At 32.8% G+C, this 25,192-nt stretch overlaps 3 protein-coding genes across 3 annotated transcripts; 2 read left to right on the forward strand and 1 right to left on the reverse strand.

Annotated features, from left to right (window-relative positions):
• The first annotated feature begins 994 nt into the window (after window positions 1-994).
• LOC123717437 (26S proteasome non-ATPase regulatory subunit 12) lies at window positions 995-5,704 on the forward strand. The gene is made up of 10 exons (XM_045673423.1): window positions 995-1,143; window positions 1,241-1,315; window positions 1,451-1,567; window positions 1,856-1,968; window positions 2,102-2,330; window positions 2,644-2,793; window positions 3,121-3,344; window positions 4,104-4,260; window positions 4,898-5,061; window positions 5,526-5,704. The coding sequence occupies exons 2-10, from the start codon at window positions 1,256-1,258 to the stop codon at window positions 5,662-5,664; spliced, it is 1,353 nt and encodes a 450-aa protein (XP_045529379.1). The 5' UTR covers window positions 995-1,143; window positions 1,241-1,255; the 3' UTR covers window positions 5,665-5,704.
• A 1,225-nt stretch (window positions 5,705-6,929) lies between these two features.
• On the forward strand, window positions 6,930-12,442 carry LOC123717198. Its single transcript, XM_045673082.1, has 9 exons — window positions 6,930-7,148; window positions 7,814-7,927; window positions 8,792-8,899; window positions 9,644-9,798; window positions 10,281-10,439; window positions 10,640-10,746; window positions 10,902-11,013; window positions 11,542-11,672; window positions 12,266-12,442. The coding sequence occupies exons 1-9, from the start codon at window positions 6,990-6,992 to the stop codon at window positions 12,430-12,432; spliced, it is 1,212 nt and encodes a 403-aa protein (XP_045529038.1). The 5' UTR covers window positions 6,930-6,989; the 3' UTR covers window positions 12,433-12,442.
• Window positions 12,443-12,639: 197 nt separating this feature from the next.
• Window positions 12,640-24,822, reverse strand: LOC123717060 (inositol polyphosphate 5-phosphatase E). The gene is made up of 10 exons (XM_045672833.1): window positions 23,778-24,822; window positions 23,593-23,709; window positions 23,146-23,274; window positions 22,719-22,876; window positions 21,973-22,245; window positions 21,346-21,446; window positions 20,849-20,974; window positions 19,925-20,042; window positions 18,322-18,460; window positions 12,640-17,612 (listed from the first exon to the last, which is right to left on the reverse strand). The coding sequence occupies exons 1-10, from the start codon at window positions 24,431-24,433 to the stop codon at window positions 17,498-17,500; spliced, it is 1,932 nt and encodes a 643-aa protein (XP_045528789.1). The 5' UTR covers window positions 24,434-24,822; the 3' UTR covers window positions 12,640-17,497.
• Between the last annotated feature and the right edge of the window lie 370 nt (window positions 24,823-25,192).

A 25,192-nucleotide genomic window follows, 5' to 3' on the forward strand; every position in this document is an offset into this window, starting at 1 on the left:
CTTTTGCATTAAATTCATATCCGACAGTGTATCCGTGCTGATGGCGCTCGGAACAAAAAGACAAACAGCAAACTAATACTGGAGTGTCATAAAGCACTGGAGGCCATATTGAAGTGGATAAAAAGATACAGTGTTTCTCTCGGCAATGATGCTGCCCACGAGCTTGCGAGAAGAGGCTCAGGAATGATTCCTGCTGGTCCCTTGCCTTTATCGCTAGTGCGAACCTGCATTCGCCAGCAATCCGCTGAACTTTAGCGAAGTGTGGACTGCAAACAGTCCAAAATGGCTCTGCCAGCTGTGAACCCGCAACTGACAAAGCGATTTCTAAGCCTAAATAGAACCAATCTCAAAACAATTACGGGTCATTGTCTCCTTAATAAACATCTTTTTGTCCTAGGTGCGATAGATAGCCCCTTGTGCAGAGGCTGTTTCAGCGCAGAGGAATTAGTTACCCACGTAGTCCTGGAATGCGAGGCTGTGGCTAAACAACGTACAAAAATCCTTGGAACAGTGAGGTCGCTCCGGGAGTGGGAGTGCTCTAGGGAGACTTCTGTGCTTCTAGAAAGCGCTGGCTAAACTAAACTAAATTAGCCAGGACTTAACGCACAACGGACCAATTACGAGTCTAAGTGTGGAAAATGAGTCCACTTTACCTTACCTTACTGATCTGAAATTTTCTACACACGACTTAATTACGACGTCACTTAACTAGTGGGTTTCATAACGATTAAAAAACTTTTGTGTTGTGTTTCAACCTGAAACTTATTGCAAAAGTACGCATTTACTACTGTACGCTACGCTCCTAACCCTCCCGCTAGCCCCGCGGGTTACCAAGGAATTTCTGTATTTAAGTTAAAATCAGGGCTGAGACACTATAAGTGACAATCGTATATAATCCGGATTTTTGCTTCGTCGGTCGATTATCGTCAATCATTATCAGGTCTACAGACTGTTGGCTAATCTGTACTTGCAGATGTATTGTTTATTAAGTCTGTCAGAATAGAAGGGTCTTGCGTCAATTTTAATTTGTCATGAAGAGTGAGCTTGCATTTACCTTCAAAATCTAAATTCGTGCAAAATATAAAAATTTCTTTGTATTCTTTAAATATACTGTACTACAGTTTAAATATAACAGTATTTGTGGTAAGTTTTATCAAATTCAATACATAAACACATTCTATCGTGTCTTAAAAATCCATATACATATGAACCTCTATAATTTATTTTTCTTTTCTTACAGAAATAATACCACAAAATGACTACAAACGGTGATTTGGAAAGCCTAGATGCTAGCGGAAAAATTATTAAAATGGAGGTAGGGGATTTAATGTTCAAAGAAGATGCCTACTGACATTTCTATTGTAGTAACATAAAGCCCTCAGTCTTTAGTAAAATTAAGTAAATTATAATGCATTTGTATGCAGACTCTATTAATTATTTATTTCTATAGGTCGACTATAGTGCCACTTGTGATGAAAAAATACCACTGTGGAAGTCCTGGGCATCTAGTGGTAGAGTTCAAGAAGCTATTGATCAATTATTGGCTTTAGAAAAACAAACGAGAACAGTAAGTTGAAGATTGTTGTAAAATGAAAGAATTAGACAAAATGGCAGTGCTCATCGTGGTTGTAGTAGCTTAATTTTAATGAACAATTACAAACTTTAGTGTGAGAAGCGGCAGCTTATGATTCAAGACATTAATGGGAATATTTAATTCAAAAATTTTGTTTCATTTAATAAATTTAATTTATAAATGATTCTTGAGTTTAAAATTAAATATAATTTTTGAGTGTCTTATCAAGCTTATTAGCTCGCCCTGAAAATTAGTTTTTCTATTGTCATTTGTTTGTAACAGGGTGCTGACATGGCTTCCACTGCAAGGATTTTAGTAACAATTGTCCAAATATGCTATGAGGCCAAAAATTGGTCAGCTCTAAATGACCACATTATTCTGCTATCAAAGAGAAGGTATTATATTATCTATTTACTAACAGGTTCAGCATGTACAATATAAACTGTATTGTTACAATATCTGTATCAAGTTTTCTGGGTTTTCATTTCAGCTCTTGTGTAAAATCAACTGATAGTTTTTGATTTTTAGGTCTCAACTTAAGCAAGCAGTGGTAAAGATGGTTCAAGAGTGTTGTACTTATGTGGATAAGACACCTGATAAAGAGACAAAAATTAAGCTAATAGAAACCTTAAGAACCATTACCGAAGGAAAGATTTATGTAGAAGTAGAGAGAGCAAGGCTTACCCATATTTTGGCTAAAATTCGTGAAGAAGAGAACAATGTTGCTGAAGCTGCTAAAATCATACAAGAACTGCAGGTTGGTTACCATTTATATTGAGATGAATGAATATTGACATGAAAATTCACTTCTCAGCACAGATTTTTTTTAGATAAGCATATTTTAGTTTTACTCTCTCAAGGTTTCATAAAAAGTTTTATTATTTTTAATTTATTACATTATGAAATGTTATTTTCATTCTACAATTCATATAATTTTTAAAATCAGTAGGATGATCAGATATATATAGGTAATAAGTATCTGAAATATGTGTGTTAAACTTTTAAACCAAATATTCTGAATATTTAAATTTTCTCTGTGATGTATACTTATTTAACATTTAAAATTACAGGTTGAAACATATGGTTCAATGGATAAAAGAGAGAAAGTGGAACTTATCCTAGAGCAAATGAGGCTGTGCCTTGCAATAAAGGATTACATTCGTACTCAAATTATTTCCAAAAAAATTAACACTAAATTCTTTGAAGAAGAAAATACACTGGTAAGAATATAACGATTAATCTCCATTGAATCTATTTTTAGTACTTTTCCAGTTTTTATGAATCATCTAAAGTAGGTACTTGTTGAAGCTTTTACTATATAAACAGACATTATTACAGCAATGTTTGAATTCTCATTGTCATTGTCTACATTTACCAATTATTAATAAAACCTCTGCATGTACAGAGATTTTAGGGTCAACATCCAACAAGAGAATATTTGTGTATGGTGCAAAAACAGCTTGCCTAATTTTCTTTTAAGCAATGAAACATTTGCAATGTTTCTCCAAAGAACAGAGCTTAAAATTAAAAAGTATTTTTATTTATAGGAGCTGAAAGAAAAGTTCTATCGCTTGATGATAGCCGTTGATCAACATAACGGCGCATATTTGTCTGTGTGCCGTCACTTCCGGGCGTTGGGGCAAGCAGGCGGAAATGACGCGCTAATCGGAAGTGTGGTATTCCTTATTTTAGCACCATACGACAACGAGCAGGCTGACCTGACCCATAGACTCAAAGAGGATAAGGAACTTGATAAATTGCCTGAATACAAGTAAGTAAATTTTATTTAATGACAGTTTCACGTAAAATCATGCTTAATATAAAAGGGGTCTATATTAAAATTTATTTAAAGTCAAAGTCAAAAATCATTTATTCATATAGGTAACACAATGGACACTTATGAATGTCAAAGAAGAAAGAAATTTTACATTTACTGCCAGTTCTCAAATCAAGGACGTAGAATGGAAGAGAAGAACTGGCAGTAAACGCTCTGCAACTCTTTTTAATCGCCTAAATTTAAACTTAATGAATTAAGTTTTACTTTAGATTTTTTCCTTGGTTGGGAGTGGCGATTTTATCAAATAAAAAATATATATTTATATGCAGCCACTCTGAGCCAAAAAATTGTACACGTTAGATAAACAAATAAAAAAATAGTCTAAATTATATTAAAATTTGTTTTGTTTTATACTCCGACATTGTAAACAAACTAAAAATGTGTTGCCTAGAAGAGATAGCTCGAAAGCGATAAGGCCGCCAGTTGGCCTTCTTTTTCCCTTAACTATGTCAATTGTATGAAATTTAGAATGAAAATAACTATGTCAATTGTATAATATCTCTGCAATAAAGTCTTCATAATTAAATAAACTCAACTATATTATAACAAACATTTAAAATTAATATTTTTTATTGTTTTTGAGAGTACACTAAAATTCTGAACTCAGAAACTTTGGATAATAAATGTCATTACTAAACGCGTTTCAATTTGGTCAATTGTACGAGTGTAAATAAAAATTAAACTTGTTTTCAGACAACTGCTGGGTCTGTTCATGAATCCAGAGATAATAAGATGGAACACACTGTGCTCATCATATGAGAAGATGCTGAGAATGACACCATTCTTCAAGTCTTCTGATGAGATGGGACAAGAGAGATGGAATGACCTGAAGAATAGAGTTGTGGAACATGTAAGTAGGCTTAATGTTCTTCTGCTTTTGGTTGAATTTGATGCTGAATTTGAATCCAATTTTTGTCTCTGTTGCGTTGTGAGGACCCAGAGAGCTGTATGCTTAAAATAAGTAAGAAAAATATAGATTATATAGGTACAACTATGTATAGGTATGGAGCCTCTTATAGTTGTATAAATGACGATAAACGGTTAAAATTCATAATTTAGTTGCAACTCTAAGACATGTACCTAAAGTAAATACAAATTATAGAGGGAGGAACTTTGTGGTTAGAGCAGTGAACAGATTTAATCAATTAACTATTGATATTTATATGTTTAAGTGTCATGACAGCAAGGAGAGCTTTGATACAAAATGATTCAATGTCAACTAATTAGATTTTGTTTATTCTTTTTTGTTCTACTACCAAAATAATTGGCATTTTTTATTTAAAAAATATATATATGTGAAGATTTTTAATTGGTCCACAGTGTTATATATATTTCTGAATTTTGCTGTAAATCTTAATAAATAAATAACTGTTAAAAATAAATAAAAAGTGTTTTTTGTATCAATTATAATTGAACTCGGTAAACTTGATGATTTATGTTAACAATATGTATGGAAATTTAGTTGATCAAATTTTATTTTGTTACAGAACATCCGTATTATGTCAATGTACTACACGCGTATAACGATACAGCGTATGAGCGAGTTGCTTGGCCTAAGTGTGACTGAGACGGAAGAGGCTCTGAGCCAATTGGTCGTTAGCAGTGTTGTACGGGCCAAGATTGATCGACCAGCGGGTGTTGTTCATTTCAGGTGAGATTGATTTTTATAGTTGAATAGGTAAAGTCGATTTGGAACTAATAAGCTTAAACATATATCGAATTTGTATTGTATTGTAACATCAATGCGTTCCAGTCAAATTATCTTTTGCAAAAAAATGTTATGCCAGTGTTGGCCTAGTGTCTTCAGCGGGCGACTGTCATCGTGAAGTCGTAGGTTCGAACCCGGTTGTGCACCAATGGACTTTCTGTCTGTGCGCCATCATCGTACGATCGAGTGTTAAATACACTCGATCGTACGGTGATGGAAAACTAGACCGAAATAGAGGGCGTGTGTCAGGCAGACTGACCAGCAATCACCTACTTGCCTAAACAGCATAGGTTATAGCGCCATTAGTATTTTTTAAGTGACTTTGACTAACTAAAAATGTTAATAAAAGAAAATGTATGCCTCATGCTCTATTGCGGGGACCTTTTTATGTTTTATGTATATTTCAGATTAAACATGGACTCCTCCGACCGACTGAATGAGTGGTCTTCGAACTTAAATACCTTGATGCAACTGGTGAACAAGACAACGCATCTCATCAACAAGGAAGAATGTGTTCATAAACATTTGTTGGCCACGGTCGAATAAATTTTATTTTAAGTCTAGAAATACATATTTCATATATTAATAAGCGTTTTATTTCGTCAAATTAATACATGTATATGATAATAAGGAAATATATATCTTTACTTTAATAATATTAACAAATTAGCTGTGGAAAAAGGAAAGTGCTTCTCTTCATTCTGAAAAAGAGGCACCCGTTGGAGGATCCTCGACCAGTCTAACCAGTAGCTGAAAGCTAAGGTTGAGATGTTAGATCGGACTGTTAGTCCTTCAGGGTATGACGTCAGAAGCAGTAATGCCTGCCTGCGTAAGTGTTGAGCGAGAAATAGTTTTTGCCTTCCACTAAGTGGTTTTAAAATAATTTCCTTCCACTGAAACGATGTCAACTAGGCGAAGTAGGAAGCGGGAAATGAACGACGACTCCGTCGATTTTTTGCCTCCATCTCGCTTCATCCAGCGATGTTGTAGGTGCTTTTGCGAGCGGGGAGCTGAACACCAGTATTGGGCAGCCCTTCGTAGCATCAAAACGTTTTTGTGAATTTCACTATGTCAGATTTCTAGTGAAGATGATTATATTAATATGGTAAATAAAATCTTACTCAATCACTATTAAAAAAAGCATATCCGGCGCAAAACAACATTTTGCATCAATTATCACATTAGAGGAAGGCCCGCAAAACGAGATTTATTACGAATGTACAAGGATTTTCAAGACGACTCCGTTCAAAACTTGTTTTGAACGCAGCGGACTCCGATTTACTCGCTTGCTCCGCTCTGCTTTAATCTTTTTTTCAGTGGAAATAATTGTATGTAATATAAATAAAACTAGTTCATCGAGTTTCGTACGGAGACGTGGGAAACTCGCTCAACTCGCTCACTGCGCTCCACTCGTCTCCGCTTTGGTGGAAGCACATGTATGAAAATCATCGTTACGAGTATAGCGGAGCATAGGACGAGTAAGGCGGGCATAAATGTAGGTGTCGCTACAAAACTATATGTTGTAGGTATACATAAGAGATTGAAAAGGTTCCTAAAATACAAACGGTAAAGTATGGTTATGTAAAACGCAAATTAATCCTGATTTTTTGGAATAATAATAAAACACGAAGGACTTCCAATAGAAAGAATATGATATGAATATAATTCTATAAGTTTAGGCGTTTTATCTTTTATCTCTTGCAATGATTTTTATCTAATTAAAAATTGGAATAACACGCTTGATAATACAATGTCTGCCTACTGATTGAATGGACGTTGAAACTAAAGGTCACTTCCAGTTAAAAATGATAAGATAATTTTTTTAGTATATTTAATTGTTCAGTAGTTATCTTATAGAGCGCACATCAAAAATGATACATTTAATTTTTTTTATTATACCAGTGTTTTTTGCTGTCTTTCGTTTCATAAATACGAAAAACAAACCGGCAATTTTTGGGATTTATCAACAGAAAAATAAAACTTATTGGCTTAAGTTCATATTTATGTATGTTGTATTAAAATTAAGGCAGGTTAGTGACTACAACTAAATTTAGTATTAGATGTGAATAAACCTAAACATGTGTGGGGAATAAATAAGTTTAGAACGTTGTGTACATACATATGTATGCTTAAAATAGATCTGTACGATTACATCAATAGATACTTGAGAACAAAGTTAATATGTATAATACTATCTGTATACAATTTAATCGCTTCCCGCTGGCTATACGCTTTAGGGCTGGGTTTCAAGGAGGGTACAGCCTCGGAGCCCCCACGAAAGACAATACCGGCTATCATAACTTTCTCTCTTGAGCATTAAAAGTGATTTACTTTGGGAACGAGATTTAGTCATATAATCAACGAATTTTCGGTAAAAATCATTACGTTCGTTACTTGGTTTCATAATTAATTATTTATTAGACTGAAAACAGTTACAGTTTATAATATAAATGTTTTTATTGGAGCTGAAAACTTTTGTTGCTTTGTGTCGTCTTGTGGCGTGGCCTCCACTTACCTCTTTTATGAACGAAGACGCAAGCAAAAAGGAAATATAGGTACGGTATTTCCCATGTCGTGTATTGATATACTATTAGTAGTATGTTAAATAAGTAAAAATAGTCAACTATAACAGCGTAATCATGGGATTATTCGTAGAGTCTAAATTCTTATCACAATTAACCTTAATATGTTTTAGTTAAAAGTTTATCTGACCCGACTACCGACTGAATTAAGCAGTGAAAGCGAAATACACGTTCAAGACCATGACGTCAACATTGAAAAATGTTATGATTTAGGTGATTATCCTAAGGTAAGTTATTCTTACTAAGGCTAAAAACTAGAAATACCTACAAGGTTACTATACAGAACCGAGACTCCGTTAAATCCAAAAACGTAGGTATTGGGTATTGACATTCGGGAGTCATAGTGGTGTAGTCTCGTTTTTGAATTGCCTTTAGGCATCATGGTGGATGATTTACCCATTATTTTGGAACGATAGAAAAACAGCTATGTTCACTTTGTCTCACTGCTCGCTCGGGTGATCTTATTTCTAGATGGACAAGTTATCTTTCTTTGCCAGAAACCCAATCTTGAATTATTTTGCTAAACTTAGTATTATCACTTTGCTTGTAAAAAGCACGCGGGACGGGACAGTTTTATAATTTCAAATAAGATTAGGGATTTTTTGTCTTCGGTAAATATCAAGATTAATTTCAGTTTTGGATTTTCAATTATAATATTTTTCTTTATTTTTAAAGTGAAACTTCTTTATCGGCGTTGGAAAAAAAAATACCGGTTATGCGTCACATTTATCTGTTACGCGCCATCTGTTTCTTGTTCCTACCACGGTTGATTGGAAGCTATTAATAACAAAAATATACAATAAGGATAACAACGATAGTAATAATTCTATTACAATTAATGAAATTCGGTAATAAGATTAGATAAGTAATAAGTAATAAAAGCCAAATTGTTAAACTTTTTTTAATTTAACGTTATTTAACCAATTTCTGTAAAGTTGCACGTAGAAGATAATTTTTCGAAAAAAATCATAAAGAAGTTTCACTTCTTATGTGTGTACACTAGTACACACGTGTACACATTTTGTATCCTGTAATTGCAAAGCAGCTTCTGTGGGCTTTCTCGTACAATAAATAGTAATGTTTGGTTTCAGTCAGTTGATGGGGTCTACTTCAATGGAATGTCTGTGACAGGTGAGGCTCTGATTTGTGGGTTGGCAAGACGGCCTCAACGTGCTTGTGACGCCTTCTTATACCTTAAGGTAATTGAAATGCATATTCCTCCTTTAAGTCGTAAAGTATCGTGCACTATCTTTAGTTTAATAACCGATTGTCGTTTTTACGTATATATCTTAACTGTTATTATTATTATCATAATAACAAATTGTGGGGGGGGTAGTCTAATAAATTGTAAACACAACGAATAAAACATGTACGCCTATATTAGGTTTATGTTTATGTGAAAGACACCCTTAAATGGATGTAGACATCCGAAGGCCTTGTATATATCCTTTGCGGCGGAAATAATTCGATGAGCGCATTTCAGTCATACCCTTGATCAGTGTCATCCCAGTGATTGTAGGTGTCGCCAACACTAGTATACTGTATGTCCATATAGAATCGTATTTAGATTTTACGATTCGTATCAGTATAGTTGTAATTTAATTAGATCTCATATTTCACAACTCAATTCAAACTCTTTTAAAGAAAGCTTTCGAGCAGAGGAACCTCCTTGATACACAATTATTTACGAATTATTAGACAACATTTTATGCTTACCAGTATAATGTGTAATGCTTGTTTTAAATTACTTATAAACCTTCTTTAACAATGACCATTGTAAAGTCAATGTTTTGATAATTTTTTTATTAATGTTATGTATAACATCTTGTATTTATTTTCCTTTAGCCTTTTGAAACGCACAACTTAAGGGGTTGACACGCTCATGCTTAAGAATGGTAATGTACGATTATAAAAAGATATAATGTATATCCTTTAATATACAGCTCGACGGAGAAGATGTGCTGTTAACTCCAAGTCTTCCAGATACACATTTGAAGAAATCAAGCGAAGATGATGAAGGTTATGATATACAAGGCTTAACAATTACGAACTTTGTACCAATGCGAACTTGGAAATTGAAATACAACGGTGAAATGAAGTAAGTATTGTATTAACAAAAAATTGCGATAAATTATAAATTTACTTCAATATATTAAATGTCTTGTGTCGCTTATTTAAATTCAGCGTGATAAGAACAAGCATTTCCTTTTATGCGTTTATGAACTCGACACAATTTGTTTGTATACAGTTGTACTAAAAGTAAATATCGTATATTGCCTTTCTCGTCGAATTTCACGAGCACTGGGTTTAAATACATGAAATTGCTGTAATAGCATAAACAGATGAAAACTAGCTTCGTATTCGATTACATATTATTAACCTGGGTTTGATTGAAATAATAATTATTTTAATTTTGTAAGAAGTTTTAACAAGATTTTGGGTGGTTGCGTTCATTTAGTCTTCAAAAAGATATTCAACTTTATAACAACTCCGACCAAATTACTTGTAGTTTGTTAACGCTTAGCTCGAAATCATGGTATTTTAATAATTGAATATATATAATAAATATTATAATTTTAGGCGTCGTGGCGACGAAAATAAGATAAAGGTAGAAGCGAACTTAACATGGAGTGCTTCCTCGAACCCATTCAACTTTGACATACAGATGTCGGCTTGGAGTATGGCTAACGATATGGCGAGGGAATACTGGTCAGCTGACTACTTTAAATTGCTCAAGAAGTAGGTATATTCAAATATACGATTTGTTACAAATAGTACCTAGTACTTGAGATTACCGCGTTTTACCAAAAAACTTGCTAAACTGACAATAACTAATAAACTGAAAATATATTTTGTATATGTATGAATTGGTTCAAAATTGCGCCTATCACACCTTCTAAGCTCATCCGTGATAGATAGTTATTTTTTTATAATTATAGATACCATCAAACACATTACGAACAAGTGGGTTACATGGCTGGCACTGTAATAGTCAATGACAAAAAACATGAAATTCACATGCCTTGTGTGAGGGATCACAGTTTTGGTAAGTTATTAATTTTCCAACCATAACAATATTACAATATTACATTTATAATGCCTTTATTTTGTTTTCGGTAGTATTCAGAATTCTGGATACAAGGAGGAATGAAAATAATAGTAAAAAAACTTTGTTTACTTAATTAATTTATTTTAATACAGGAGTATTACGCGAATGGCGTAACTTTCACCGATATGTGTATCACTTCATATTTCTCGATAACGGCGACTTTATCGCTGCCGGAAGTGTTTCACAACCGAGTATTTTATCTCAGTAAGTGTTCCTATTATTTCTTTTTTTTTCATAGCACAGGGGGCAAACGGGCAGGAGGCTCGCCTGATGGTAAGTGATACCGCCGTCCGTTGACACTCTCTATGTCAGAGGGCTCGCGAGTGCGTTGCCAGCCTTTTAAGAATTGCTCTTTACTTGAAGGACCCTAGGTCGAATTGGTTCGAAAATACTTCAGTGGGCAGCTGGAAGCAGAAATTGCCTTGAAAAACGCTCATTCGTGGAACGGTGGACGTCTAGGTGATACGGGTGGAATTTCGTAATCTGCCTTGACGTCCAATGATGAAACTTTTACAGTGCCATAAATGATATGGATGCTATCCCAGAGATAGCATTTTTTTTAAATCTTACACTGTCCGTAGTCATTTGCACTTTTCTAGAAATTGTTCCGTAGATATTATTCCTTACGACGTTTGGAATATAAGAAAGCAATAATGACAGCTAGTTGCAGTTCGAAAAAATAGACTAGCAAGTTATTAATAATAATAACTCAACAATTATTGTCTATTCCAGTCTTACTATTGGCTATTATTACTCCAAGGCGAACCACTCTGTGACAGCTATCGACTCTTCTGATTTCCAGTTATATCAACATGCAGAAAATCAGATAATTCCCAAGGATTATGGATTTAGTTTTGAAGCAGGTACGTTAATTATTTAGCAAAACAGTACCACGTACATAATGATATTGTTTATAAAATGTAATAAATTTAGCGATTATACTAAAATTGCGATTTCTTTGATTCAGTTTTGCTGTCGAATACTTCTTATTGGGAGATTGGGGATAGTATATCTTTAAAATAATTTTTGACTTTATTTCTCGAAGTTATTATAACAGCAACTTAAGACTATTACTATATATGCTAAAGTCTTTTGGATAGGATAGGATATTATGTATCGTTTTTAATTTAATATTTATGTATCTATAGCAATTAGCACACGCACGACATGTTGTTAAATTTTGGCGCCATTCTTACGTGTAATTTCATTCTGCCTGACGGATTTCAGTATGTTTTTGACATTGACAATACGTATATGAAGGGACGTATTCTCATTCGGGACTTTATGACATAAACTTACCATTTCGACTTCCTACATACACTACTGTTGAGGCATCTTGACTAAGCCGGCTGAAATAGATTAATAACAGTCTACAGTAGTATATAATGTAGACTCGACTTATTTTTATAAAACATCTAATGTCATATAGGTTTTTATATTATTACTCTGTTTTTAGGTGGCGTATCTTACGTTGTAAAAATTCAAGATAAGGATGAAGTTAGTTTTTACATTGGAAAAGATAGGGAAGCGAAATTTTATGAGAAATGGTGTGATATAGAAGTAAACGGATTGACTGGCCGCGCTTGTGTTGAATGGCATTACAATAATGTCGTACCAAAATAAAGAAAATAATAATAAATGTCTTATTTTTTACTTCCTATTAAAAACTGAATGTATTTGTATACACATATTTTCCTTTAAAATATTTGAAATTTAAAAAACTAAAGGTAAAATTCAGAAACGAGAATTAGCTAGAACTACGTATGGAAGTCGACGAAGTCGAAGTCTCGGCCCTGAATTTAGGATTCGTTCGTAAGAAATAAAACAAGGTTACAGCATCAAAAGTTTATTTCAGCGAAACATTACATTGAAACAACTTATTAGTAATAATGGACTAGTATGCTCACAACATTGTTTATAAAATATGATATAGTAGGTAATAGGTATTTAAAAATATATTTTTTTCTCCTATTTGAAAATATGTCAAAAGCGATTACATGAAATAGCCATGTACGCATAGACGGAGTAACTAATAGACAAACTATTTTATTACTCTCTCTCACAAAGAAAGAGAACGACAATATCCATAGACTGAGACAAATTCACTACATTCTTCTGTCTACGCATTGCAAAACTTTCGTTACCATGACAATTACGCTAACACATTTATTCGCTTTTGTAGCCACGGCTTAACATCAATTAACAATTTAAATAATATCCAATTATATTTATTGTTACATACTTCATAGATGTGCTACTTATACTAACTTTGAAAGGTATATAAAAAAAATAGATTAATCTAGTGTGCTAAGAAAGTGTTATAGCCCCATAACTTATCAGTCAATTGTGGCCATCATGTATAAATATCATTGTCTACTTATTAGATTACGATGGGCCATTGACAGTAGAACCTTACGTAGTGAACAAACTGATATATTTTCTATTCAAAAGGGAATGTAGGATAGACCATGAAAGGTGCAAAACAGTTCCCAATTTCGTGGAGAGGACATTACAATATTTTATAAAGATAAACAGATATATGAAAACTTTTTTGTGACTCGGGTAAAAAAATACGAAAATGTATTTGAATTTAAATGTAGAGATTATCTAGATTTATTTTCTATATACGAACAACACTTTGAAATCATTTAATTACTGTTGAAACATTCATTAATAAAGCGGTCATAGTACTTATAAATATCATGTTAAAAATATGAATTCCTTGTGGAAGACGTATTGATTTGAAAAACTGTCAATAGCGATAGGATATCTCAGAATCCTAATGGCCTAAGGGTTTAATTATATATATATGTTTTTCTGTGATATTTGAAAAAAACAGGATTTGGTATATTTAAGTTATTTAATCTAGAATAAACTTTGCGGTATTCATCGCCCACCGTATGCCATTCGAATACATATGGACCACGTGACCAATCATGAGCCAATGTTACTGAAAAATTATAACAAAAGTATATATTATGATAGCGGATCGCGTCTCGAGACTAAATTTGATCAGAAAGCGACCATATAGCATGACATTTAAAATTACAACTCTACGGACATTCTAACTTTCTAGTACACTGTCAAATCTTAAATAGATCTATTTAATACACCGTATAAAAGTATGAATAATTTTAAATATACTAGAGTCACCCACTCATGTTGAATATCCCGATAAATGGATTTAGATTACCAAAAAACAAAAGGTTACGAGTAGCTACTATTAGTTTGACAAAGTGTTAAACGCCAACGTAATACGTGACTACGAAATATTTGTATGAGAAATGTTTGTTTTGCGCATAACCACTAGGTAAAGTTTTTCATACTATTTGACCTATACGATTGTTGTCGATCGAGTAGGAGACCTGATAAGTGTCTACCGCCGAACACGCAATACTTATATTGGAGACTTTGAAACGGCTCGCTAATGCCAGCCTTTGAAAAAACAGTACGTACGTAATAATAGGATCTTATCCTAAGTCGCATTGGTTCGGAAATACTTCAGTGGGTAACTCCACATGTGGTGATGTGCGGCAGTGACTGCCTTAAATGACGCTCAGTAGTGGCCACCTGACATAGATTCCGTGATCAAACTCAAAATGTATAAATACATGATACGACTTTCTCCATGAGTCTAGTATATTTAAGTTTTTCTTCATGACAGATATATATAAATATAATTGACACATTTTTGGCAAATGTTTAATGTCTTTTTAGAGCTACATAATTTCCATTTAGTGGACTATTTAGTATACACATGTTATTATAAACCTTCTTTATATAAAAATCATGATTTATGTTGTTACGGTTGCTGAATGCCATTAACAATACATAACAATTAAGCCAATCACTACACATCTATAGTAGTGTTTTTCTTTTCTTTCTAAAATACACCTATGTATGCTGTGAAGACGAAGAGGCCAAAGTTTATTTAAAACGTAGTCTGTGCGACTGGTCTGTCAGGTGTCCGAACTAATACAATTCTTATTTGATTCGCGTCATTATTTTTATTATAAAAATCCGGATAATAACAGAACGTAGCTGTATTGTCAACATAAACAGACGTTATTTTAACATGAAACATTAATATTCACTCGTGGTCCTGTATTCCCACGGCAGCTTTTTTCCCGCACAGATTATCACAAGACTGATTTAGTGTAGTTGAATAAGGTTAGGTTATACATATAATAACGCGGTCTTAGATTATTTTGAAATCTTGTCTATGAAACTTACTTCTAAATGACAAATAAAGGTCCTTAAAATAACTTGTTAAAATGAAGCTTGATAGTGAATTAAAATTTACCTTTGTTGATTCCAAAATCATATTTAATAACACTCAAGCTTTTCAAAAATCCACCTTTGTACAGAACAAATACATATTATATTTTTTATATAATAGAAAATACAATGAATAATTTAAATCAATGTACAACAATGCTTAGTGTAAGATATTTATTCATATACATTTTCCACTTTGACATGTCCTGCCATAACAATAAATTTTAAAGCATCTATACATCAAAATTGTAAAATGCACCTTATTACGCAGCGTTAAAGACACAATTTTAATTGCCGAAACTACCAAGAATTGGAATGAATAATCAGTTTTGCTAAATGGCCATAACCAATCTGCGACATTTGACATTGACAAGGGTCAAGGGTTGACATGTTCATGTTATAGCTACAGACAAAATTACTTTGCAACAGGCGTGACCCTTTACCACTAAAGGAAATGCCTTAAGCCTTGAAAAATACTGTTTTAATAGTAGACTTGTGAGCTGTCAGTGTCACAAAAAGTGATTCACCTTGTTTATACTTAACATATTTTTAAGCATTCGGGCGTAAGAATATTATATCGATATTTTTATCTATAGCTACATCACAGAAATATACTACCCCTAATTTAAGGTCCCATACAAATCTAAAATCTATTTGGAATGAATAAGACTAGAATACTTTTGGTATTATTTTATTTTTACTCAACGCAATACCTAAGTGTTTAAGTACATTATAAGTACTTAACTCTAAAGGATATAAGATCACTGAAGAAGACTATCGCATTGTATCTAAAATTATTCACTAGAAAAATTAACGGAACTATTTGAAATAGCAACGATGATGGGTTATATATCATGCAAGTGCATCAAGAGTTTTACTATATGAACAATAGTTTTCGTGTAGTCGCTGTTTAATAATACTGATGGCATGTTCGCGTACACGTGCGGTTGTTGTTGCCATGGTTACATATTTCATATAAATAAAATTCTTTCCATGTTTCAAACACAGTGCTAACTTTAATTTGAAAAATACTCGAAACCTAGTGTATGACGACACTTCTTTTTAAATATATTAAACGCGCTACAAAAAGACACGTTCCACAAAAAAAAAATGGTTTAAAGTCATCATACAATAATACATCAGAAAAGATATTTTGTTTTACTATTTCATATAAAAGACATTTGACATTGAATCAATTCCAAAATAATTTAAAAGAAATACCGAAAATAAATTTTACTAATACTGTCAGGGACAAAAATATATAAACATGCAAGCATGAATACGTACTTTGATTATGGGGTACATTTTCTAATTTAAATCATATTTATCTGTCCATATATTGGACTAATAATGATGAATTGATAATAATAACAAATGTACTTAATGATAAAACGCTCCAATCTGTAGGATTAAAGCTCTAGCTCTAGGCTTCTAGAACCTCAATCAAAGTTAAATCTATTATCAAGAGCCGGCAGCAGTTAAGAAGAAATTCTGACGAATTAGAAATAGGACCTAAGATTCAAATCAAGACCTAGAGCGAATTATCACTCCCGTATATTAAAAACCAATACAATTTTGTTATACGGGAGTTATATACACCGCTATGACACAATCTTATCTCAAGTTAAACAAAGCGCAATTGTGCGATGCACGAAGTAAACAACGGAAGATTATAACGTGCAATAACAACGATATAAGTGCAACTTACTTAAGTAAGTAAAAAAAATCACAACCTAGCTTACTAATGCCAAGGGCAAACTTAAGTGCGATACACTCAGTGCAACGTAACGATAAAACTATTATTAAAGCAAAATATAATACTAATACTGATGTTAGCTGATATTTCTATCCTTTCGTTTTTGCAAATGAACGAGCAGGACAGAGAATGGACATTTTCAGATGTAACTTATGGGTTGCAAGGGTATAGAATCTGTATCTATTAAAAACTTTTTGCTCAAAAACCATAGACAAATAGCGAATTGCTCTGTCATGACTGAGTAATAATAAATATTTACACACTAAAATATCCATTCCCTTAAATTATTTCAATAATTCTAATGACTTTTTTACACTTATTAAATACTGTTAAACCTGAATCGTGACTAGATAAATATATACTAAATGAATATTTTGTTGTCTATAGTCATTTATAGACTGCATTGTCTTTTTGGTATAAAATATAGATGTTGCAACACATTTTAGTTCTGTTGAAGCAAAGAAATATAATCTTAGGTATATAATATAAACTTAGAGTGTACTTTCCCGACGGTACATTAAAAAATATGAAAATAATACTTAAGTAACTATTCATTAAGTTGTGTTGGTAATGTATATGTATGTACTGTCATTTCAATTATTTCAAATTTAAAAATTTATACTAAGAGTATACAATAAAATATCGTATGAAATGTCACTGTATGGAACATACTGCTGAAGTACCTGGGGCGTGGTCTAGAAGCGCTCGCCGGCGTTTGATTCCCTCGAGATAGACTTCCCGATTGAAAAGACCAGCAGCTAAGGGCACTCTGAAAATTTCAGTGTTAAATAAAAAAAATATACTGTCATGTTTTTTTTATTAAAAAGGGGGCACACGGGCAGGAGGCTCACCTGATGTTAAGTGATACCGCCGCCCATGGACACTCTCAATGCCAGAGGGCTCGCGAGTGCGTTGCCGGCCTTTTAAGAATTGGTACGCTCTTTTCTTGAAGGACCCTAAGTCGATTTGTCGAATTTTTAATCGGTTAATCGAGCGAATGGCCAGTCAGTTTATTAAATGTTGTAATAATGCTACGGCTGAATATTTCAGGCTTCTAGTTGAACGGCGCTGTTTAGTAAAGCTAGGCTTTTGATTGAATGGCTAATTAAGGTAGTTGGCTGCGACATATACAACATATGAAATGTTCCAATGTAATGTATATTAGATTTTATTTTTCTTTTATTAACATAACTTTTACACATTTAAAGAAAACACTTTTTTAACGGATTGAAGTTATGTATTATAATAATTACTTTACATAATTCTAAATTTTTTGTAAAGCACGCGAAACGTCGGGAGACATTTAAAATTATGTAAAACAATTATAAGTTTACATAGCTTCAATCCGTTAAAAAAGTGTTTTCTTTAAATTAGTTTTTATACAAATTATAATTGTAATTGTAAGACCATAGATACCTTAGTCTGAAAACTATTTTTAGATGCCTAGTAATAGAATTAATGTTGTTTTTAACACTTACACATCAGTGCCAGGTCTAAGCGCAGCCGAGAATAGCCCCCAAACAGGTTTGTGGTCACTTGTGCATATTGATTGAACGGAATTGTATGCTATACATTTTAAACTAGCTGTAACCGGCATTGAACTGAGTCGCCGAAGACCTGTAAAACATTAAACATAGGTTAAAATCTAAAAAAAAAACTCTAGGTTAGACAATATAGGCAAGTACAGTACTCCTAAATTAATAATGCACATACAAATCTTCGCCTGTGTTCGTATTCCCTGAAGCACGCGGACACAGAAATGTTAATTGTCAAATGTCAGATAATATATGACAGCGGTCATGGGCTGATTCTTTCTTCTCTTTTTGAGCCAACGCTTATAAATATTATATATAAGCGAACCCTTATATATATGTCGTCGATCATAGATGTCGTTATTAGTTGTTAAAAAAGCGTCAAATGCTAAATCTTTCAAAGATGGCGTTTGAGTGAGTCTGTATACGATCCGAAAGTGTGGACGTAACGGGCCGAGAGGTGGTCGCCGACCACCGGTTGGTCAGTTTGGTTTTGGACGGCATCCAGCAAAGTCGTACGCAGAACTCACTGCGCTTTAAATGTAAATTCTAAATATGCCACATGGTGACGAAAGCGACGGCGATTGTTCTCACGAACAACTCGGGGATCCTTGTACCGTGACATATCTTATCTTAATATATATAAATGTCCTGCCACGATGTTTGTCCGCGATGGACTCCTAAACTAAGTAGTTTCGGTTAAGTAACCGATTTTAAATTAAATTGGCATACCGTGAGCAGTCTGGTCCAACTTAAAGAGATAGGATAGCTTAAATCTTTAATTATAGTCGCAATTTCATTTTATTGCAAATTATTTGTCTATAATTAATTGACAGTCACAATTATCTGTTAACTCCAAAAGATTCTAACAGATGTCGATACTTTTCGACTGGATTAAGTAATCAATAGATGGCACTGCTATGGTAAACCGACAAACGTGTCATATAAGCTACAATTCAATATCATTATTACCACGTGTTATTGAGGCTAAAGTATAAATTAAATTTATTTTGTAGTAAACGAAATAGCGTGAAATTCAATTATTATTATTTTTTGGTGTTAGCTTAGCTAACTGCGTGTAACTTAGACCGAAGTTTAAATCAAATTCAAATTATAGTGACGATAATACAGTGAAATTATTCTTTCGTGTCACGGTATCAAGGCTAACTAAAACCACATTAAGGAGAAATGAAGTTCGCGGGGGCAGCTAGTATATTATATATAAGCCAACGCTTATATATATATTAAATAAAATGATCGCAATATCTTTCTAAGCTCAAAACTTGAAGAAATTTTATTTATTTATTTCTTGACCTGCGAGGAAGTTTTTTTTAAAGAGAAATTTGGATAAATAAAAATAAAAGTTTTTGTTTATTTTGTACTTAGGTTTTTAACCCGCGAAGTCTCTATGGGGTAGAAAAGAAAAATTCTAAAATTGGTATGCACCTACGAAAAAGGTAAGTAAGCAATCAAGTTAGGCGAAACGATGTTCACGGGAGCAGCTGTTGAAATATATATCAATATATATGATGATGTATGTGGGATGTACCTGCAAAACCAGCCGAAGAATTTCCAGTCATAGACTTTGCTTTGAACAATATTCTGTCCGTGTACGCAGGTGCCCGTTGCTTACTTGACGTGTCAAACTTTTGACTCCCCGGATCATACTGGAAATATAATTATTAAAATATTTTTTTAATTTATTATAATGAAACTAACACGTATACCGAAATCCAGAATATTGACGTAAAAAGAATGTCTTTTTATTCATAATTTACTTAACAAATAATTACTTTAAGCGACTTTGAACTATTTCCGAACTTTGAAACATTTCGACTTAGGCACCTTCAAGATATGACCGTACCAATTACTAAAAGGCCGGCATTGCACTTGCGAGCCTCCCAGCAATGTGAGTGAGAATTCGATGGGTAAAATTGTGATTAAAAATTAGGATCAATACATCAAATACATTTGGCATAAAAAAAGTAATAATAATAATCACAAAACTGTGAAACGAATGACGTTAAAACGCTTTAGCTGTATGAACATAAAAAATATAATTTTAAAAGCAGTAAAGTGTGAATCTTAATAGCTATTTATTAGATTAAATTTGACATGAACAGTGGCGCTACAACCTTTTCCATTACTTGAAGTGAATTTGTTTCTAATAGGCAAGTAGGTATCCTTCTGTGCCAGACACACGATGTAAATTTGTTGGTATAAGAAATACCAACTTTCTTATAATATTTTATACCGTATGACCCAGTTTTAAATGCCCACGCGCATGCGCAAATGTGCAGGTGAAGGCAGGGATCAAATCTACGACCCCAGCAATAAGACACAGAGAAGCCGTTAGAGAACTATGACAATAGAGTCAAAGTAAAGCATAAAAGATTTCCCATCAATTTTGTCACAACCATATTTTGAATAATGACTATTATTATTAGAAATATAAAAACATTCCTTAAAATACCTTATACGTAGGCGGAAACCTGATAGGCGCCTCTCTAAAGTCCCTAAAGGCAGCTCCATCTTCCAAAACGACCGTAAGTTGATCTGCGTGTAATAGCCCGTGAGGTAAGTGAGGTGGGAGGGGAAACTGAAATAAAAAAAATATTAATTCTTATAATGTAACTCACACTCCTAAAAAAAACGGATTTTTTTCTATCGGTTTACCATATTTCCTGTAAAACAATATTATTTTGTGTTGAGATGTCGTTAAATACATTGTGTGAACCTGTTGATCCTAAGGTAAACGTTTTAACAAAGAAAACCATCCAGTTGCATAATATTAACGTTTCAACGATTCTATAGGTGGTCCTTTTTTATAGTACCACGCATAATTTCTAATCAAAAATGGAAAAAAAGATCTATACGAATTGCAAAGCGGAATAAAAATCAAATAAAAAACCAAACCTATTAATGCCTCAAATGTCCAGTGGTTTAAGTAAATAGGGAAATAAATATTACCTGTGTTTGTTCGATCCATCTTAAAACAGCAGCTCTCGGCTCTCCTAGTCTGAAGTTCAAATCCCCACACCAAAATACATAATCAAAATTGTTGGTTACATCTGAAAAAAAAATTCAATAAATATTATTTTAAACACATGTCACTTGTTAGTTATAATTTTACGATTAATTGCAGTAATGCTAAAACAACACGCTTATAAAAATTTAATAATACTCTTAAATAAATTCAAAAAATTACTTTAAACAATCAAGTCAAATAATACTTCTAATCTTTTTAATTTCGTGGATATTAAATATTCTGGAGAGGTCGATTTTAATGGGTAGAAGAGGTATTTTACTATTAATATACTATCTTTCATCAACCGTGAAAACTATACAAATAACCCAGTCCACAATATATCAGTATAACATCATCAATATGTCATCCCACAAAAAGAAAACAAAAACGAAAAAAAAGCAAAAAAATGCGTATCTTCAATTTGCGCAAATTTAAATTTTCGAAAGTTAGAAACAAAACGAAATATTTTACAAACAACTTATCCTTAACTAAATATTAAACTACTGTTCTAAAATATATTCTTATTGAACTCTTAATAATATGTATATTCTTATTGAACAATGATTTACCTTTACTTCTATGGCGACAAGGTAAATTCTTTGGTAAATCTATCGAACGTATAATCCTTTTAATGTCTGACAATCTTTCTTTCACTTTTTCCTGATGGGCCGTCAAGTGGGCGGTTACAAAGAGAAAAGTGGAACCAAAAAGCGCAAACGATATAGCCACAGCACCCTTGGTACGAAATGCTGTTCCCGGACGGACAGAGAGACTAGCATCTTCAGGCAACGAGCAGAACCATATAAGGTCTCTTCGTATAAAAATTGTCAAGTGTATTGTACCTAAAAACAACAATAGGTTATCAAACATGCATATTGAGTGTAAATAAGTTTCCAAAAACACAACCAATACAAGTTTAATAACTTTTTCTTTAAGAGGAATTTTAATACTTATAAAGTAGTATTTAAATAGAGATCCTCTTTTTATTTAAATATGAAACATATTAGTAATTAATTTAAAATTATTTTAACATGAAAAACATTTATTTGTTATGTGTACTGAATTTAAAAAAAAAGTGGGACGACCATGTAAAGCTTTAGTCCTGTTCTCATTAGAGTTTAATGTCTCATTTTCACAGTGTAATCAGTTAAGCTGTGTGCACTTGCCACGCATAATCTACAACTCATAAATGGCTAATCTAGATCGAATTAGCTGAAATTCTTTTTTTTTTACAATAAATAGGCACAGAACTGATGCTTGTAGAACTCTCGATTTCTGTTACAAAGTGTGAGTGCCAAAAACATATAATACTTACCTAAGTAATAAGAGTGTAATAACAAATGTGATGGACCCAAAACTTCTTGTATAGTAATTTCCCATTCAGTTCTTTCTGAATATGATTCTTGTGTTCCAATTGCAAATATGTCTGGCACATGCTTAACTTCATCTGGAAATATAAAATCTGCAAGTTCTCTGGAAAAATACCAATAATTAATTTATACATTAGATAGTTCAAATGTCTTTATATAAATAAAAACTTCTCAACTAGCATAGTCATAAACAACATAAGTTTACATATTCCTTTTTGCAATATTATATTCTAAGGGATGTTGTTATCTGCTCATAATTCTTTTGTATTGTTTTCTACTAATTCCTCAATTATAAAAACTCATTTACTTTAAATAAACATACTAGCAATAATTCAGTTAAAACAATAGTCCTACTTTAGTTTAATTAGTTACCTTGGTGGAGATTGCCCATTCATATTCCATGTTCCAACAAAAATCTTTACCTCTCGACCTGGAAATACATGCTCCAATTCTGCAGTGCCTAAAAGTGAATTGGACGCTAGCCTTCCATATAAATAATTCCTGTAAAATTAAATTAACAATTACAACATGCTACGACTACTAGCTAGTCCTATAAGTACAATGCACCCAACAAGGAGAGTGTAAGTATGTTAACTAAGTCCACCAACCAATTTAACATTTATGACCTAACCAAACCTATTTATACATTTATGTTGTGTTCCTTACTTACTTTATGTCGCTCATACTTTTCACAAAACTAGGCAATTTTGAAAATTATTAGATAAAACTACTATGTCATAGATTATACATCAAGGTTAAATTTAAGTGTTATGTGCTAAGGGATTACATTTGATTTAATAGATGATAAAAAACCCAAACCTTTGCTTTGCTTCTTGTGTTGGTATGAGACGTAGCACTTGTGCAGCAAGCAATGAATTACGAGCCAAGCTATCTGTGCTTCCAGTGTGTGATGACCTTGTGATTGTTGACTTGGCTCTAAACAAATTATGACACATTTTAAAATGGATTTAGTGCCCAAATGGTAAAATAAAAAAAGTACATACCTCCTTTTACGGTCCAAAGAACTGCTTCTATCACTTTCAGGTGAAGAAGAATGGTACAATGGTTTTGTATCATTTGATATTAAGTGATCGGCTGACAACCTTTTTACAAATAACTTACTTTTAGGTTTAATACCCTCAAATGAACCTGAATGTTCAAAACTTTTCTTTGAATCATCACCTTTAGGAAAACACACAGTTGCTTTAGGTATCTCCTCACTTTTAGTACAAGATAGAGTATGGTCACTTAAACTATTACTAGAATTATTAACAGGACTCTCTGGTCTTGAATGTGTCTCATCTTTTAGGGAATGAGCCTCGACTAGACTTTTTGGGCGGGAACGTCTAAATAATTTCCTACAACATTTCGAGTTTTTTTCGTCGTCGTTTTGGAGATCATCAGGGCTTATATGAGCTTCAGGAGAAGATTGTTCACAGCCAGCTGTTTTACAACTTTTCGAATTCTCTACTTTAGTCTCAATATTGTTAGCACTTTGTGCAAGGAATGGATCTGCTGGAGACATTGGACGTGATGATGGCTGATTGAATTCATCATTAGAATCAGTATCAACATAGCAACCAACTTTTGGCGATTTTTTAACAAATAACCGCTTTCGTAGAGACAATTTTTGTTTTGTCCTGGTCGGAGAAGTTGTCATATTTGGTTTTAAACCACTTAGATGATAAATTTAAGTTAATAATTACATTTTTACTATTTATTTTATATGGAAAACATAACCTAGAATTCATTGAATTACGAATATGGAAAAAATGTCAATATTGCTGTAGACCATAACAGCTTACGTCAATGTCAGTTTTAGCACTTTTCTGTAAAACTCGAATATAAAGAGGTTTGTACAAATGTATATGCAATATTTTTTAACTTAATTAACTTTTCAATGTTTTTTAACCAAACACATGTAATTGGGATTATTTCACAATGAAAATACAAACATTGTAACTATGACAACAATTTGAATTTTGATAGCGGCCATTACAAACGTATAAGTTTTTTCTAGCGAATGGCGCGAAATAATTGGATGTTGTAGTTTTAAAGATATTTAAACAAATTTAAAGTAATAATTTATTGAACCTTAATCTAAATTTAGACAACCATAAATTCTCACTTCGTTTTCATAACTATTGAAAATTAAATAAAATTCCGAGTATAGTGAGCATTGTCATCATATAGTTAAATTTCAGACTAAAAGAACCTCCCGTTCCGGGGACTATTAAATTAGTAGCATTTGTTTCCGGTCTTGGTGATAAATTACTTCCCGTCACAGACTGAATACCATCACCTGAAAAACATCAAAGTAAAATGGAAATGTGAAACAATAATAAGCAAACAAACTAGAAAGCTATAAACAACATTTTTTTTTGTTTATAACTTTCTAGTTGTACTACTTCAAATAGAA

Source organism: Pieris brassicae, chromosome 12 (genome assembly GCF_905147105.1).
Source record: "Pieris brassicae chromosome 12, ilPieBrab1.1, whole genome shotgun sequence".
Classification (NCBI taxonomy): Eukaryota; Metazoa; Arthropoda; class Insecta; order Lepidoptera; family Pieridae; genus Pieris; species Pieris brassicae.